This window comes from Scyliorhinus torazame, chromosome 11, assembly GCF_047496885.1.
Source record: "Scyliorhinus torazame isolate Kashiwa2021f chromosome 11, sScyTor2.1, whole genome shotgun sequence".
NCBI lineage: Eukaryota > Metazoa > Chordata > Chondrichthyes > Carcharhiniformes > Scyliorhinidae > Scyliorhinus > Scyliorhinus torazame.
The window spans coordinates 155,827,608-155,840,473 of NC_092717.1; the positions used below are offsets into that span (position 1 = coordinate 155,827,608).

Consider the following 12,866-nt stretch of genomic DNA (forward strand, 5'->3'; position numbering starts at 1 on the left):
CCCCGATGCACTGGTCACACTGTTTTACCATCTGTTCTATGTCCACATCAATTCCAGGCCACCAGGCGTAACTCCTTGCTAACAGATACGCCCTGATGGGCACTAAGTAACGCTTCTAGCAACAACTATCTTCCTGGTTTGGGATAACCTCTCTAGATCCCCAAAGGATCCTCGCAAATAAGCTCATTCTTTCTGAGCTGATGCAGCTTCATCTCTTCAGGAACTTTCACATTTTGCCATTCATACAATATAATGTACTTAATCTTTGACAACAAAGGGTCCCCGTTACTCCAATATTTGACTTGTTGCACTGTGATGGACAAGGAATCCATACAGTTGAGAGCCATCACTATCTCTTGCAGTACTTAAGGGGGATGATGTTCTTTCAAGTAACGGTAGGTGACTTGAGGCCTCTGGCCAATTCTCAGAAATATACTCATAGGCCACTAGGAACAATGCCCACTGCAGATTTCATGCCAAAGATATTGGGAGTATCGCCTCGTCTTCTTTAAAATCCCTAAAAGCAGCTTTAGACCTGTAATAATGGTGAAGTGGTGGCCGTGTACATTTGGTGAAATTTCTTAATGCTATAACTGATGGCCAAACCTTCCTTTTCTATCTGTGAATATCTCCATTCTACATCCAATAAAGTTCTTGATACATAACCAATGGGTCTCTCAGACCTGGGGTGAAATTCTACGGAAACTGCACGATGTCCGCCGACTGGCGCCCAAAACGGCGCAAATCAGTTGGGCATCGCGCCGCCCCAAAGGTGCAGAATGCGCCGCATCTTTGGGGGCCGAGCCCCAACATTGAGGGGCTAGGTCGGCGCCTGACGAATTTCGGCCCCGCCAGCTGGCGGAAAAGGCCTTTGGTGCCCCGCCAGCTGGCGCGGAAATGACATCTCCGCGCAGCGCATGCGCGGGAGCGTCAGCGGACGCTGACGGCATTCCTGCGCATGCGCAGTGGAGGGAGTCTCTTCCGCCTCCGCCATGGTGGAGACCGTGGCGAAGGCGGAAGGGAAAGAGTGCCCCCACGGCACAGGCCCGCCCGCGGATCGGTGGGCCCCGATCGCAGGCCAGGCCACCGTGGGGGCACCCCCCGGGGCCAGATCGCCCCGTGCCCCCCCCCAGGACCCCGGAGCCCGCCCGCGCCGCATTGTCACGCCGGTAAGGTCGGTGGTTTAATCTACGCCGGCGGGACAGGCATTTTAGCGGCGGGACTTCGGCCCATCCGGGCCGGAGAATCGCGGGGGGGGGGGGCCCGCCAACCGACGCGGCGCGATTCCCACCCCCGCCGAATATCCGGTGGTGGAGAATTCGGCAACCGGCGGGGGCGGGATTCACGCCAACCCCCGGCGATTGTCCGACCCGGCGGGGGGTCGGAGAATCTCGCCCCTGTATTCCATTACGTGGGATAATACAGTCCAACTCCATATGGTGATGCATCACACATAAGCACTATTTTATTCTTTGAATCAAAATGTACTAATAAACTTGGAGATTGAAACACTTGCTTCACTTGATTGAAAGCTTTTTGTGGACTCTTCCAGTACCATTTTTGATGCTTCTTCAACTACACATGTAACGGATCTCACAATGTTGATAGGTGAGGAAGGAACCGTCCGTAGTCGTGAACCATTCCCGGGAAAGACCTGGGCCGGGAATCTCCAAAATCCTGGAGTGTTTCACGCCAGCGTCAATGGGTCTCTTGGCCCAGCGATTCAGTGGCCCACAGGGGGCTAGCATGTGCCGGGGTGATGCACGCAGCTCCGGCGCCGATACGTGGCCTTGCACAGCCGCCGGGGGTCCACACAGGCACGTGGTGGCCGTTTCCGCACCGGTGCATGTGCGTGGTGGCGGTTTCCGCACCGGTGCATGTGCGTGGTGGCCGTTACCACGCCAGCGCCGCGCAACATGGCGTAGCAACACAGTGGCCCGGAGTGGAAGAAGGTAGGGCCCCCCCCCAGCTCGTGTGTGCCCGCCGATCGGTAGCCCCCGATCGCGGGCCTGGCTGTCGTGGAGGCCCCCCCCAGAGACTGATCCTCCCCGTCCCCCCACCAGGATGGCCAGCGCGGCCGTGGGTCCAAACTCCCGCCGGGTGGAACCAGGTTGGAACCACGCCGGCGGAACTCAGCCGGTTGATCGCCGCTGGGACCGTTGAAAACTGCCCCCGACTGGCGGTGCGTTGACCACGCACGCTCGCGACTGCCACCAATTATCCGGTCGCCGGAGAATTGCATTCTGGCGTCAGAGCGGCGTGGCAGGAATTTCCGGCATCACCGCCGATTCTCCGACCCGGCGCAGGCTCGGAGAATTCCGGCCCAGAGCTCAGAAATCTTCTTCGGGGATGGTGCCTCTTTAATGGCTCTCACTTTATCTTCCATTGGGTGTTGCCCTTGAGCATCCACCTGTATCCAGGACAGGCCACCTCATTAGCCTGAAAGTTGTACTTTTCTATCTTCAGCCGCACTCCTGGGGCGAAATTCTCCCCCAACGGCGCGATGTCCGCCGACTGGCGCCAAAAACGGCGCCAATCAGACGGGCATCGCGCTGGCCCAAAGGTGCGGAATGCTCCGCATCTTTGGGGGGTGAGCCCCAACATTGAGGGGCTAGGCCGGCGCCGGAGGGATTTCCGCCCCGCCAGCTGGCGGAAATGGCGTTTGTTGCCCCGCCAGCTGGCGGAAATGGCCTTTGTTGCCCCGCCAGCTGGCGCGGAAATACGGTGCATGCGCGGGAGCATCAGCGGCCGCCGACAGTTTCCCGCGCATGCGCAGTGGGGAGAGTCTCTTCCGCCTCCGCCATGGTGGAGACCGTGGCGGAGGCGGAAGGGAAAGAGTGCCCCCACGGCACAGGCCCGCCCGCGGATCGGTGGGCCCCGATCGCGGGCCAGGCCACCGTCGGGGCACCCCCCGGGGTCAGATCGCCCCGCGCCCCCCCAGGACCCCGGAGCCCGCCCACGCCGCCTGGTCCCGCCGGTAAATACCAGCTTTGATTTACGCCGGCGGGACAGACAATTTCTGGGTGGGACTTCGGCCCTTCCGGGCCGAAGAATTGAGCGGGGGTCCCGCCGACCGGCGCGGCCCGATTCCCGCCCCCGCCCAATCTCTGGTACCGGAGACTTCGGCGGGGGCGGGATTTACGGCAGCCAACGGCCATTCTCCGACCCGGCGGGGGGGTCGGAGAATGACGCCCCTGCTTCCTGGAACCTCTTTAAAACTTTACTCAGACTTGCTCGATGTTCCTCCTCAGTGGACCATGTAATCAGGACATCATCTAAGTAAATGGTAACTTTAGACAACCCTTGCAGTAAGCGCTCCACAGTTCCCTGAAAGGCAGGCGGCATGTTGGCACACTGGTTAGCACTGCTGCATCAGAGTGCCAGGGACGCAGATTCAATTCCAGCCTTGGGTGACTGTCTGTGTCGAGTTTGCACTTTCTCCCCGTGTCTGCGTGGGTTTCCCTCCGGGTTCTCTGGTTTCCTTCCACTGAGGAAATCTCTCCAGCCAGTTTAATTTTATCTCCCAGAGCCAATCATGTCCCTTCAAGCTCGGTCCCTGGCCTGATACCACCATCAGTGGAAGCTTTGGATTTCGGCGGCAGCGGTGCGCAGGGGCCTTCTGGAAGGTGAGTAGTGAGTTTAAAAGCTCTTACCTTTACAGGAGCAGCCCTTTGGATTTCGGCGGCAGCGGTGCGCAGGGGCCTTCTGGGAGGTGAGTAGTGTATTTAAAAAGCCTTACCTTTACAGGAGCAGCCCTTTGGATTTCGGCGGCAGCGGTGCGCAGGGGCCTTCTGGGAGGTGAGTAGTGAGTTTAAAAGCTCTTACCTTTACAGGAGCAGCCCTTTGGATTTCAGCGGCAGCGGTGCACAGGGGCCTTCTGGGAGGTGAGTAGTGAGTTTAAAAGCTCTTACCTTTACAGGAGCAGCCCTTTGGATTTCGGCGGCAGCGGTGCGCAGGGAGGGGCCTTCTGGGAGGTGAGTAGTGAGTTTAAAAGCTCTTACCTTTACAGGAGCAGCCCTTTGGATTTCGGCGGCAGCGGTGCGCAGGGGCCTTCTGGGAGGTGAGTAGTGAATTTAAAAAGCCTTGCCTGGTCCCGTGTCTGTTCTTCTTTTCTGTTTTATTTGTTTTTATATAAGGCGGGAACCGGAAGTTCGACCTCTGGCATGTCCCCCCCACCCAACCAATAAATTCTGGTGGAGAGGAAACCCGAGACACTACACGTGTAGTGTCTCCCACCCGCCCTCCTCCTCTAACCTAATAATAAGACCCATTGGTGTAAGGTAAGTGCCATATTATATTATTATATTATTAGCATTGTGCAGGTCAAGGATCGGAGGTGGAGGAGCAGTCTCTGTCAGCGAGAGAACCTGAGAACATCTCAGACACTCAGAAGGTAAGTGAGTGATTTTTACTTTTATACCTTTTTTCAAATTGTGTGTGTGGGGGGAAACTGAAGTGACATCACAGAAAAGCTGTGGCCAGAGTGGCTGGTTGGGATTCTAACCTAAATTTAAAAAAAATTTGAGTATTTGGGAACTAATTAAACATAATAACTTAATTATACTTTAGAGGGTATCTAAGCCAGAGATCGGAGAGTATTATAGTTAGCTATCGCATTTCTATTAGAAATCTAGTGCTAGGAAACAGATAGTTGACAGTAACTTTGCAATTTAAAAAAAAAAGTATTTTTTTTAAAAAAGACAAATTTTAATTTTAATTAATTGACGCAATGTCAGTTAGAGGGGTGCTGTGCTCTGACTGTGAGATGTGGCAGGTCCGGGAGGCTTCCAGCGTCCCGGATGGCTTCACCTGCAGAAATTGCACCCAACTGCAGCTCCTCACAGACCGCATGGTTCGGTTGGAGCAGCAATTGGATGCACTTAGGAGAATGCAGGTGGCGGAAAGCGTCATAGATCGCAGTTATGTAAATGTGGTCACACCCAAGGTGCAGGCAGAGAAATGGGTGACCACCAGAAAGGGCAGGCAGTCAGTGCAGGAATCCCCTGTGGTTGTCCCCCTCTCGAACAGATATACCCCTTTGGATACTGTCGGGCGGGATAGCCTATCAGGGGAAAACAGCAGCAGCCAGAGCAGTGGCACCATGGCTGGCTCTGATGTTCAGAAGGGAGGGTCAAAGCGCAGAAGAGTAATAGTAATAGGGGACTCTATAGTCAGGGGCACAGATAGGCGCTTCTGTGGACGTGAAAGAGACTCCAGGATGGTATGTTGCCTCCCTGGTGCCAGGGTCCAGGATGTCTCCGAACGGGTAGAGGGAATCCTGAAGGGGGAGGGCAAACAGGCAGAGGTCATTGTACATATTGGTACTAACGACATAGGCAGGAAGGGGCATGAGGTCCTGCAGCAGGAGTTCAGGGAGCTAGGCAGAAAGTTAAAAGACAGGACCTCGAGGGTTGTAATCTCGGGATTACTCCCTGTGCCACGTGCCAGTGAGGCTAGAAATAGGAAGATAGAGCAGACAAACACGTGGCTAAACAGCTGGTGTAGGAGGGAGGGTTTCCGTTATCTGGACCACTGGGAGCTCTTCCGGGGCAGGTGTGACCTGTATAAGATGGACGGGTTGCATCTAAACCAGAGAGGCATAAATATCCTGGTCACGAGGTTTGCTAGTGTCACACGGGAGGTTTTAAACTTGTATGGCAGGGGGGTGGGCACGGGGGCAATAGGTCAGAAGGTGAGAGCATTGAGGGAGAACTAGGGAATAGGGACAGTGTGGCTCTGAGGCAGAGCAGACAGGGAGAAGTTGCTGAACACAGCGGGTCTGGTGGCCTGAAGTGCATATGTTTTAATGCAAGGAGCATTACGGGTAAGGCAGATGAACTTAGAGCTTGGATTAGTACTTGGAACTATAATGTTGTTGCCATTACAGAGACCTGGTTGAGGGAAGGGCAGGATTGGCAGCTAAACGTTCCAGGATTTAGATGTTTCAGGCGGGATAGAGGGGGATGTAAAAGGGGAGGCGGAGTTGCGCTACTTGTTCGGGAGAATATCACAGCTATACTGCGAGAGGACACCTCAGAGGGCAGTGAGGCTATATGGGTAGAGATCAGGAATAAGAAGGGTGCAGTCACAATGTTGGGGGTATACTACAGGCCTCCCAACAGCCAGCGGGAGATAGAGGAGCAGATAGGTAGACAGATTTTGGAAAAGAGTAAAAACAACAGGGTTGTGGTGATGGGAGACTTCAACTTCCCCAATATTGACTGGGACTCACTTAGTGCCAGGGGCTTAGACGGGGCGGAGTTTGTAAGGAGCATCCAGGAGGGCTTCTTAAAACAATATGTAAACAGTCCAACTAGGGAAGGGGCGGTACTGGACCTGGTATTGGGGAATGAGCCCGGCCAGGTGGTAGATGTTTCAGTAGGGGAGCATTTCGGTAACAGTGACCACAATTCAGTAAGTTTTAAAGTACTGGTGGACAAGGATAAGAGTGGTCCGAGGATGAATGTGCTAAATTGGGGGAAGGCTAATTATAACAATATTAGGCGGGAACTGAAGAACATAGATTGGGGGCGGATGTTTGAGGGCAAATCAACATCTGACATGTGGGAGGCTTTCAAGTGTCAGTTGAAAGGAATACAGGACAGGCATGTTCCTGTGAGGAAGAAAGATAAATACGGCAATTTTCGGGAACCTTGGATGACGAGTGATATTGTAGGCCTCGTCAAAAAGAAAAAGGAGGCATTTGTCAGGGCTAAAAGGCTGGGAACAGACGAAGCCTGTGTGGCATATAAGGAAAGTAGGAAGGAACTTAAGCAAGGAGTCAGGAGGGCTAGAAGGGGTCATGAAAAGTCATTGGCAAATAGGGTTAAGGAAAATCCCAAGGCTTTTTACACGTACATAAAAAGCAAGAGGGTAGCCAGGGAAAGGGTTGGCCCACTGAAGGATAGGCAAGGGAATCTATGTGTGGAGCCAGAGGAAATGGGCGAGGTACTAAATGAATACTTTGCATCAGTATTCACCAAAGAGAAGGAATTGGTAGATGTTGAGTCTGGAGAAGGGGGTGTAGATAGCCTGGGTCACATTGTGATCCAAAAAGACGAGGTGTTGGGTGTCTTAAAAAATATTAAGGTAGATAAGTCCCCAGGGGCTGATGGGATCTACCCCAGAATACTGAAGGAGGCTGGAGAGGAAATTGCTGAGGCCTTGACAGAAATCTTTGGATCCTCGCTGTCTTCAGGGGATGTCCCGGAGGACTGGAGAATAGCCAATGTTGTTCCTCTGTTTAAGAAGGGTAGCAAGGATAATCCCGGGAACTACAGGCCGGTGAGCCTTACTTCAGTGGTAGGGAAATTACTGGAGAGAATTCTTCGAGACAGGATCTACTCCCATTTGGAAGCAAATGGACGTATTAGTGAGAGGCAGCACGGTTTTGTGAAGGGGAGGTCGTGTCTCACTAACTTGATAGAGTTTTTCGAGGAGGTCACTAAGATGATTGATGCAGGTAGGGCAGTAGATGTTGTCTATATGGACTTCAGTGAGGCCTTTGACAAGGTCCCTCATGGTAGACTAGTACAAAAGGTGAAGTCACACGGGATCAGGGGTGAACTGGCAAGGTGGATACAGAACTGGCTAGGCCATAGAAGGCAGAGGGTAGCAATGGAGGGATGCTTTTCTAATTGGAGGGCTGTGACCAGTGGTGTTCCACAGGGATCAGTGCTGGGACCTTTGCTCTTTGTAGTATATATAAATGATTTGGAGGAAAATGTAACTGGTCTGATTAGTAAGTTTGCAGACGACACAAAGGTTGGTGGAATTGCGGATAGCGATGAGGACTGTCTGAGGATACAGCAGGATTTAGATTGTCTGGAGACTTGGGCGGAGAGATGGCAGATGGAGTTTAATCCGGACAAATGTGAGGTAATGCATTTTGGAAGGGCTAATTCAGGTAGGGAATATACAGTGAATGGTAGAACCCTCAAGAGTATTGAAAGTCAAAGAGATCTAGGAGTACAGGTCCACAGGTCATTGAAAGGGGCAACACAGGTGGAGAAGGTAGTCAAGAAGGCATACGGCATGCTTGCCTTCATTGGCCGGGGCATTGAGTATAAGAATTGGCAAGTCATGTTGCAGCTGTATAGAACCTTAGTTAGGCCTTAGTATAGTGTTCAATTCTGGTCGCCACACTACCAGAAGGATGTGGAGGCTTTAGAGAGGGTGCAGAAGAGATTTACCAGAATGTTGCCTGGTATGGAGGGCATAAGCTATGAGGAGCGATTGAATAAACTCGGTTTGTTCTCACTGGAACGAAGGAGGTTGAGGGGCGACCTGATAGAGGTATACAAAATTATGAGGGGCATAGACAGAGTGGATAGTCAGAGGCTTTTCCCCAGGGTAGAGGGGTCAATTACTAGGGGGCATAGGTTTAAGGTGAGAGGGGCCAGGTTTAGAGTAGATGTACGAGGCAAGTTTTTTACGCAGAGGGTAGTGGGTGCCTGGAACTCGCTACCGGAGGAGGTGGTGGAAGCAGGGACGATAGGGACATTTAAGGGGCATCTTGACAAATATATGAATAGGATGGGAATAGAAGGATACGGACCCAGGAAGTGTAGATGATTGTAGTTTAGTCGGGCAGTATGGTCGGCACGGGCTTGGAGGGCCGAAGGGCCTGTTCCTGTGCTGTACATTTCTTTGTTCTTTGTTCTTTGTTTGTTCTTTGCTGACTGCAGTCTGTAACTCACAGGCGTTGTAGTTGTTCCTACTTTCTTTATAACCTCTCCAGTATACGTGGCTAATTTTGCTGTAATGTTCAGTAACTTTAGAGGTTGTACTCCTTCTTTCAGATACCGGTAACTGCATTTGTTTATAACAGTAGTTGATGCCCTGTGTCCATTTTTAGTGGCCCACCATTTACCATCAGCACGACTGTGATGGGGCCTTGTTTAAGGACAAGACATATGTTCTCCCACTGGTCAATCCCCCATGTTATTTACCAATGCTTGATTACTTGCTCTGTTTGCATTGGGCTGGCCCTGTTTGCTTCTGCATTTGTGCCTTAGATGGCCTCTTTTCCCATACCTGTAGCACTTAGCTCCTTTGAATTTATACTTCTGGGGATTGATTTCCCCCACATTGAAAGCACACTATATTACTCGTATGCTGCTTAAATCTTCAGTTTTCAGTGATTTTTCCCTCTACTGATTTTTCCCACTCATTTACTGCCTGAGCCTGGACCCATGCCCTCCCTTCTGGCACCATTCTTCTTCTTACGCAGCCCCTCAGGGTCGAGAATGACTTGCTTCCACTCCGGGGAGGTGGGTTTTGTGCTGTGGGCTGAATAGTCCAATCCTGGATTTGCAGACTCTGCCACAGGTTTGGCAGGTGGTGTTTGATGACCTGGGTGGGTGGGATGCTCTGAAATCTGCGCTCTCTTTCCGCTGTTTAAACTTGGCCTCTGCGTGCTCCACTCTGTGAAACCCGAGGTGATAGGTACCTTCGTTGATGCTTCTTCTCCAGTTTGTGCATTCTAAGGCAAGCGATGCCCGCGAGTCGAAGGGGGTGTTTAATTTATTTAAGGGTGGTTTCAGAGTGCCCTTGCAGCGTTTCCTCTGTCACCCTACTAATTGCTTGTCATTGCTGAGCTCAGAGTAGAGTCTTATGTCGGGAATGCGGACAATGTGGCCCACCAATCGCAGCTGGTCAAGTATGACCAGTGCCTCGAAACCAGGGATATTGTCATGGGGAAGACGTTCACATTGGTACACCTACCCTGTCAGTGGATTTGCGGAATTTTGTGGAGGCAATGAAGGTGATATCTCTCCAGAGATTTAAGGTGTCTGCTGTGCATTGTCCATGTTTCTGATGAATACAGGAGGGCGGGGACCACGGCTGCTCCGTAGACCATGAGCTTGGTGCTGGGTCTGAGGTCTCAGTCTTTGAACACTCTGTTCCTCATGTGTCCGAAGACTGCACTGCTGCATTGAAGTCGGTATTATATTCCATCTTCAATGTCCGTTCACACCGAGAAGAGGCTCCCAAGGTATGGGAAATGATTGAAAGAGTAGTGCAATGTTCTCCCAGATAATGCGCTTCAAAATGGAGGCATCCCCTCTCCATCTTTTTCAAACTTTAAATTTTAAAAAGGTTTTTGCAGACAAACCGCCAGGACACCTCTTATTATAATGACTGCCGGCTGTTGTTGGGCCCATGCTGGAAGAAAGGGCCTAGCTTAGAATACTGGTCCGTTGCTGCCTCAGGGCAGCTAAAATTAAAAGGTGATGAGGGGGCAGCACGGTAGCCTTGTGGATAGCACAATTGCTTCACAGCTCCAGGGTCCCAGGTTCGATTCCGGCTTGGGTCACTGTCTGTGCGGAGTCTGCACATCCTCCCCATGTGTGCGTGGGTTTCCTCCGGGTGCTCCGGTTTCCTCCCACAGTCCAAAGATGTGCAGATTAGGTGGATTGGCCATGATAAATTGCCCTTAGTGTCCAAAATTGCCCTTAGTGTTGGGTGGGGTTACTGGGTTATGTGGATAGGGTGGCGGTGTTGACCTTGGGTAGGGTGCTCTTTCCAAGAGCCGGTGCAGACTCGATGGGCCGAATGGCCTCCTTCTGCACTGTAAATTCTATGAAAATAACTTCCATTCTCCCCACGAATCTGGAGGCTTACTGAAAAATCCCAGTTTGTCTCCTTCAATTGGCCTTAAATGGGATTTAATTAGTTTGGTGGGCTTCTCATTACTTAACGGCAGATAGCCCAACAGCCCCCTATCCTGCCTCCAGGAAAATGGTCCAGTGGTAGGATGGAAGCGGGGAACTGGCATGCCAGGCGGAGGTGTCATTTTTAACACCTATCAAACGCCATTCCTGACGCTGATGGATTTTTGAAATCTATCCTCAGATGATGAGGGTTTGGATTTAATGGCAAGATCCCACAGCCAAAGAACCTCTTTTGTAAGACACAGGAGTTGGTGGTGGTGAGTGTCATAATATACACCAGTATATCATGGTGCAGACACACACTGATGGACACACAGTGGGACCAATCAACACTCACAACACCGCAGCCGATCACCAGTTAGCGCACACGCACTATAAAGACAGGGGGCATCAGAGTTCCCGCTCATTCGAGCTGCAGCTAGCTAGTAGGACAGAGCTCACAGCCTGCAGCACAGACATTCACCATGTGCTGAGTGCATCGACTGGTTAGGACAAGGCAAAAGTCTTTAGTTAAAGCTAGTATCGTGTTACCCCACAGTGAGAGTATATTAAACAGTTAATGATTCAATAAAATAGTGTTGCACTATTTCAAGTGCTGGTGACCTGTATGTGTTCCACGGATCCAGAGCGCCCAACGCAACAGTGAGGAGTTGGGGATGGAGGATTGGCAGCCAATGTGCAGACACGGCAGATACTACAGTAATATTCCATGCTGTGAGAGAAGCGAGGAGATAATTAAGGAACCTATTAAAAGTGGTTTGATCTTCGGTTTCTTACCAAATGCAATTTCATGATGGTTCCCCCATGCGCAGACGACACTTACCATCGCGCCACCACTGAATCTCTGGCTGGAATCGCTTCAGGTTGGGGTGAACGACGACAGTGCAGCCCAAACTCATTGTATCGCCTTCCTGACCAAATGACACATCAAACTTCTCAACGATGTGCACCTCAAACTTCATGTGAGGATCACCAGGGAAAAAGTCATCTGTTCGAAAAATAGATCAAATTAGTTTTTTTTAAACACTTCTCTTTCACTGTTTTGTTTCATTTTCTTTCACCATTCCCATTCACATAAGTAATTATTGATAGAGGACCCTGCGAGTAATTATTTGGAATTGGGATATTCTGCAAAGAGGTGGTGAGTCGCACTCTCCCAGGTATTATTAGCAACTCGTGGAAGGTTTATAATTCGGTACAGGATTTGCCAGATCTGTCCAATACGAGAGAGGGTCTCCTCTTTGTTTTCCTTTTACTAAGCCTTTGGCAGCTACTGCAGTGAGTTAGCGAAGCTGAGGTTAGAACCAATTCTATCAGTGTGGTGTGGGCACATATTTAGAAACAATCAATCAAAGTACTAGGGATATTGCTAACCTATTCATTACATGGAATAAATTGTTCAACAGATTATGCCCAGAGTTTTTTGGAGGGATTTCGAATTATGACATTTCTGTACCTTATTTACTTAATTTAAGTGCAAATGCATGATTGTGAAACCTAAACTTAAAGGAATAGAGTTTTAAAAACCCATATTGATCCCAGTTGTCAAGATAAAACACCAACATTTTGTACAGTAAATTCACATACAATAAAACACCACTAGACTGCAAAACTAAATCAAACTTTATTTGTAATGATACTACTTTATTTCTGTTAAAATATCATCTCTAAATATACAGAGTTACAAAAAGGTCCAAAATAAAAGGTTCGAGTTGAAACCAGCTTGATCCGCGAGTTGAAAGAGAAAGATTTATATTTTAGATCCGTTCAGAGTTTGTAGAGTTAGGCTAGAGACACCCTTTTGTTAGACTACAGGGATAGCTCAAAACCATTGGGTAGAGGAGAATAATCAGTAGTCACCAACAATTCAAATCTGATGTATGCCATTGACTTGCTGTGTCCATTGCATGTTCACCAGTTAAGGAAACCAAATACATCGGTCTATAGGTCTCCTCAAAATGCTGATCAGCCAGCTGTACTTTTCTAGCATAGTTTGTTTTTACTTCAGATGTACAACGTTCATTTTTTTCACTCTTTTCTTAAAGAAATGGTGCCTCAGTATCGCTGATTCACCGTTACCAGGTTTTTTTCCCAACCTGTCTAGCCTTGAAGTCAAATTTGTTTCAAGGGTTATTTAAATGAAACTATTGGGTTTTATTTATTGAATAAAGTTCACATTATCGACTCATG

The 12,866-nt window shown here is 50.0% G+C and overlaps 1 protein-coding gene across 3 annotated transcripts in view; it reads right to left on the bottom strand.

Annotated features, from left to right (window-relative positions):
• myom1b (myomesin 1b) overlaps nucleotides 1–12,866 on the bottom strand; it is a 246,733-nt gene that overhangs the window by 105,763 nt on the left and 128,104 nt on the right. For all 3 annotated transcript variants that reach the window (XM_072467909.1, XM_072467907.1, XM_072467908.1), the window contains one exon: nucleotides 11,500–11,664. In XM_072467909.1, coding sequence (XP_072324010.1) covers nucleotides 11,500–11,664 — 165 coding nt within the window. The remainder of the gene's footprint in view (nucleotides 1–11,499; nucleotides 11,665–12,866) is intronic.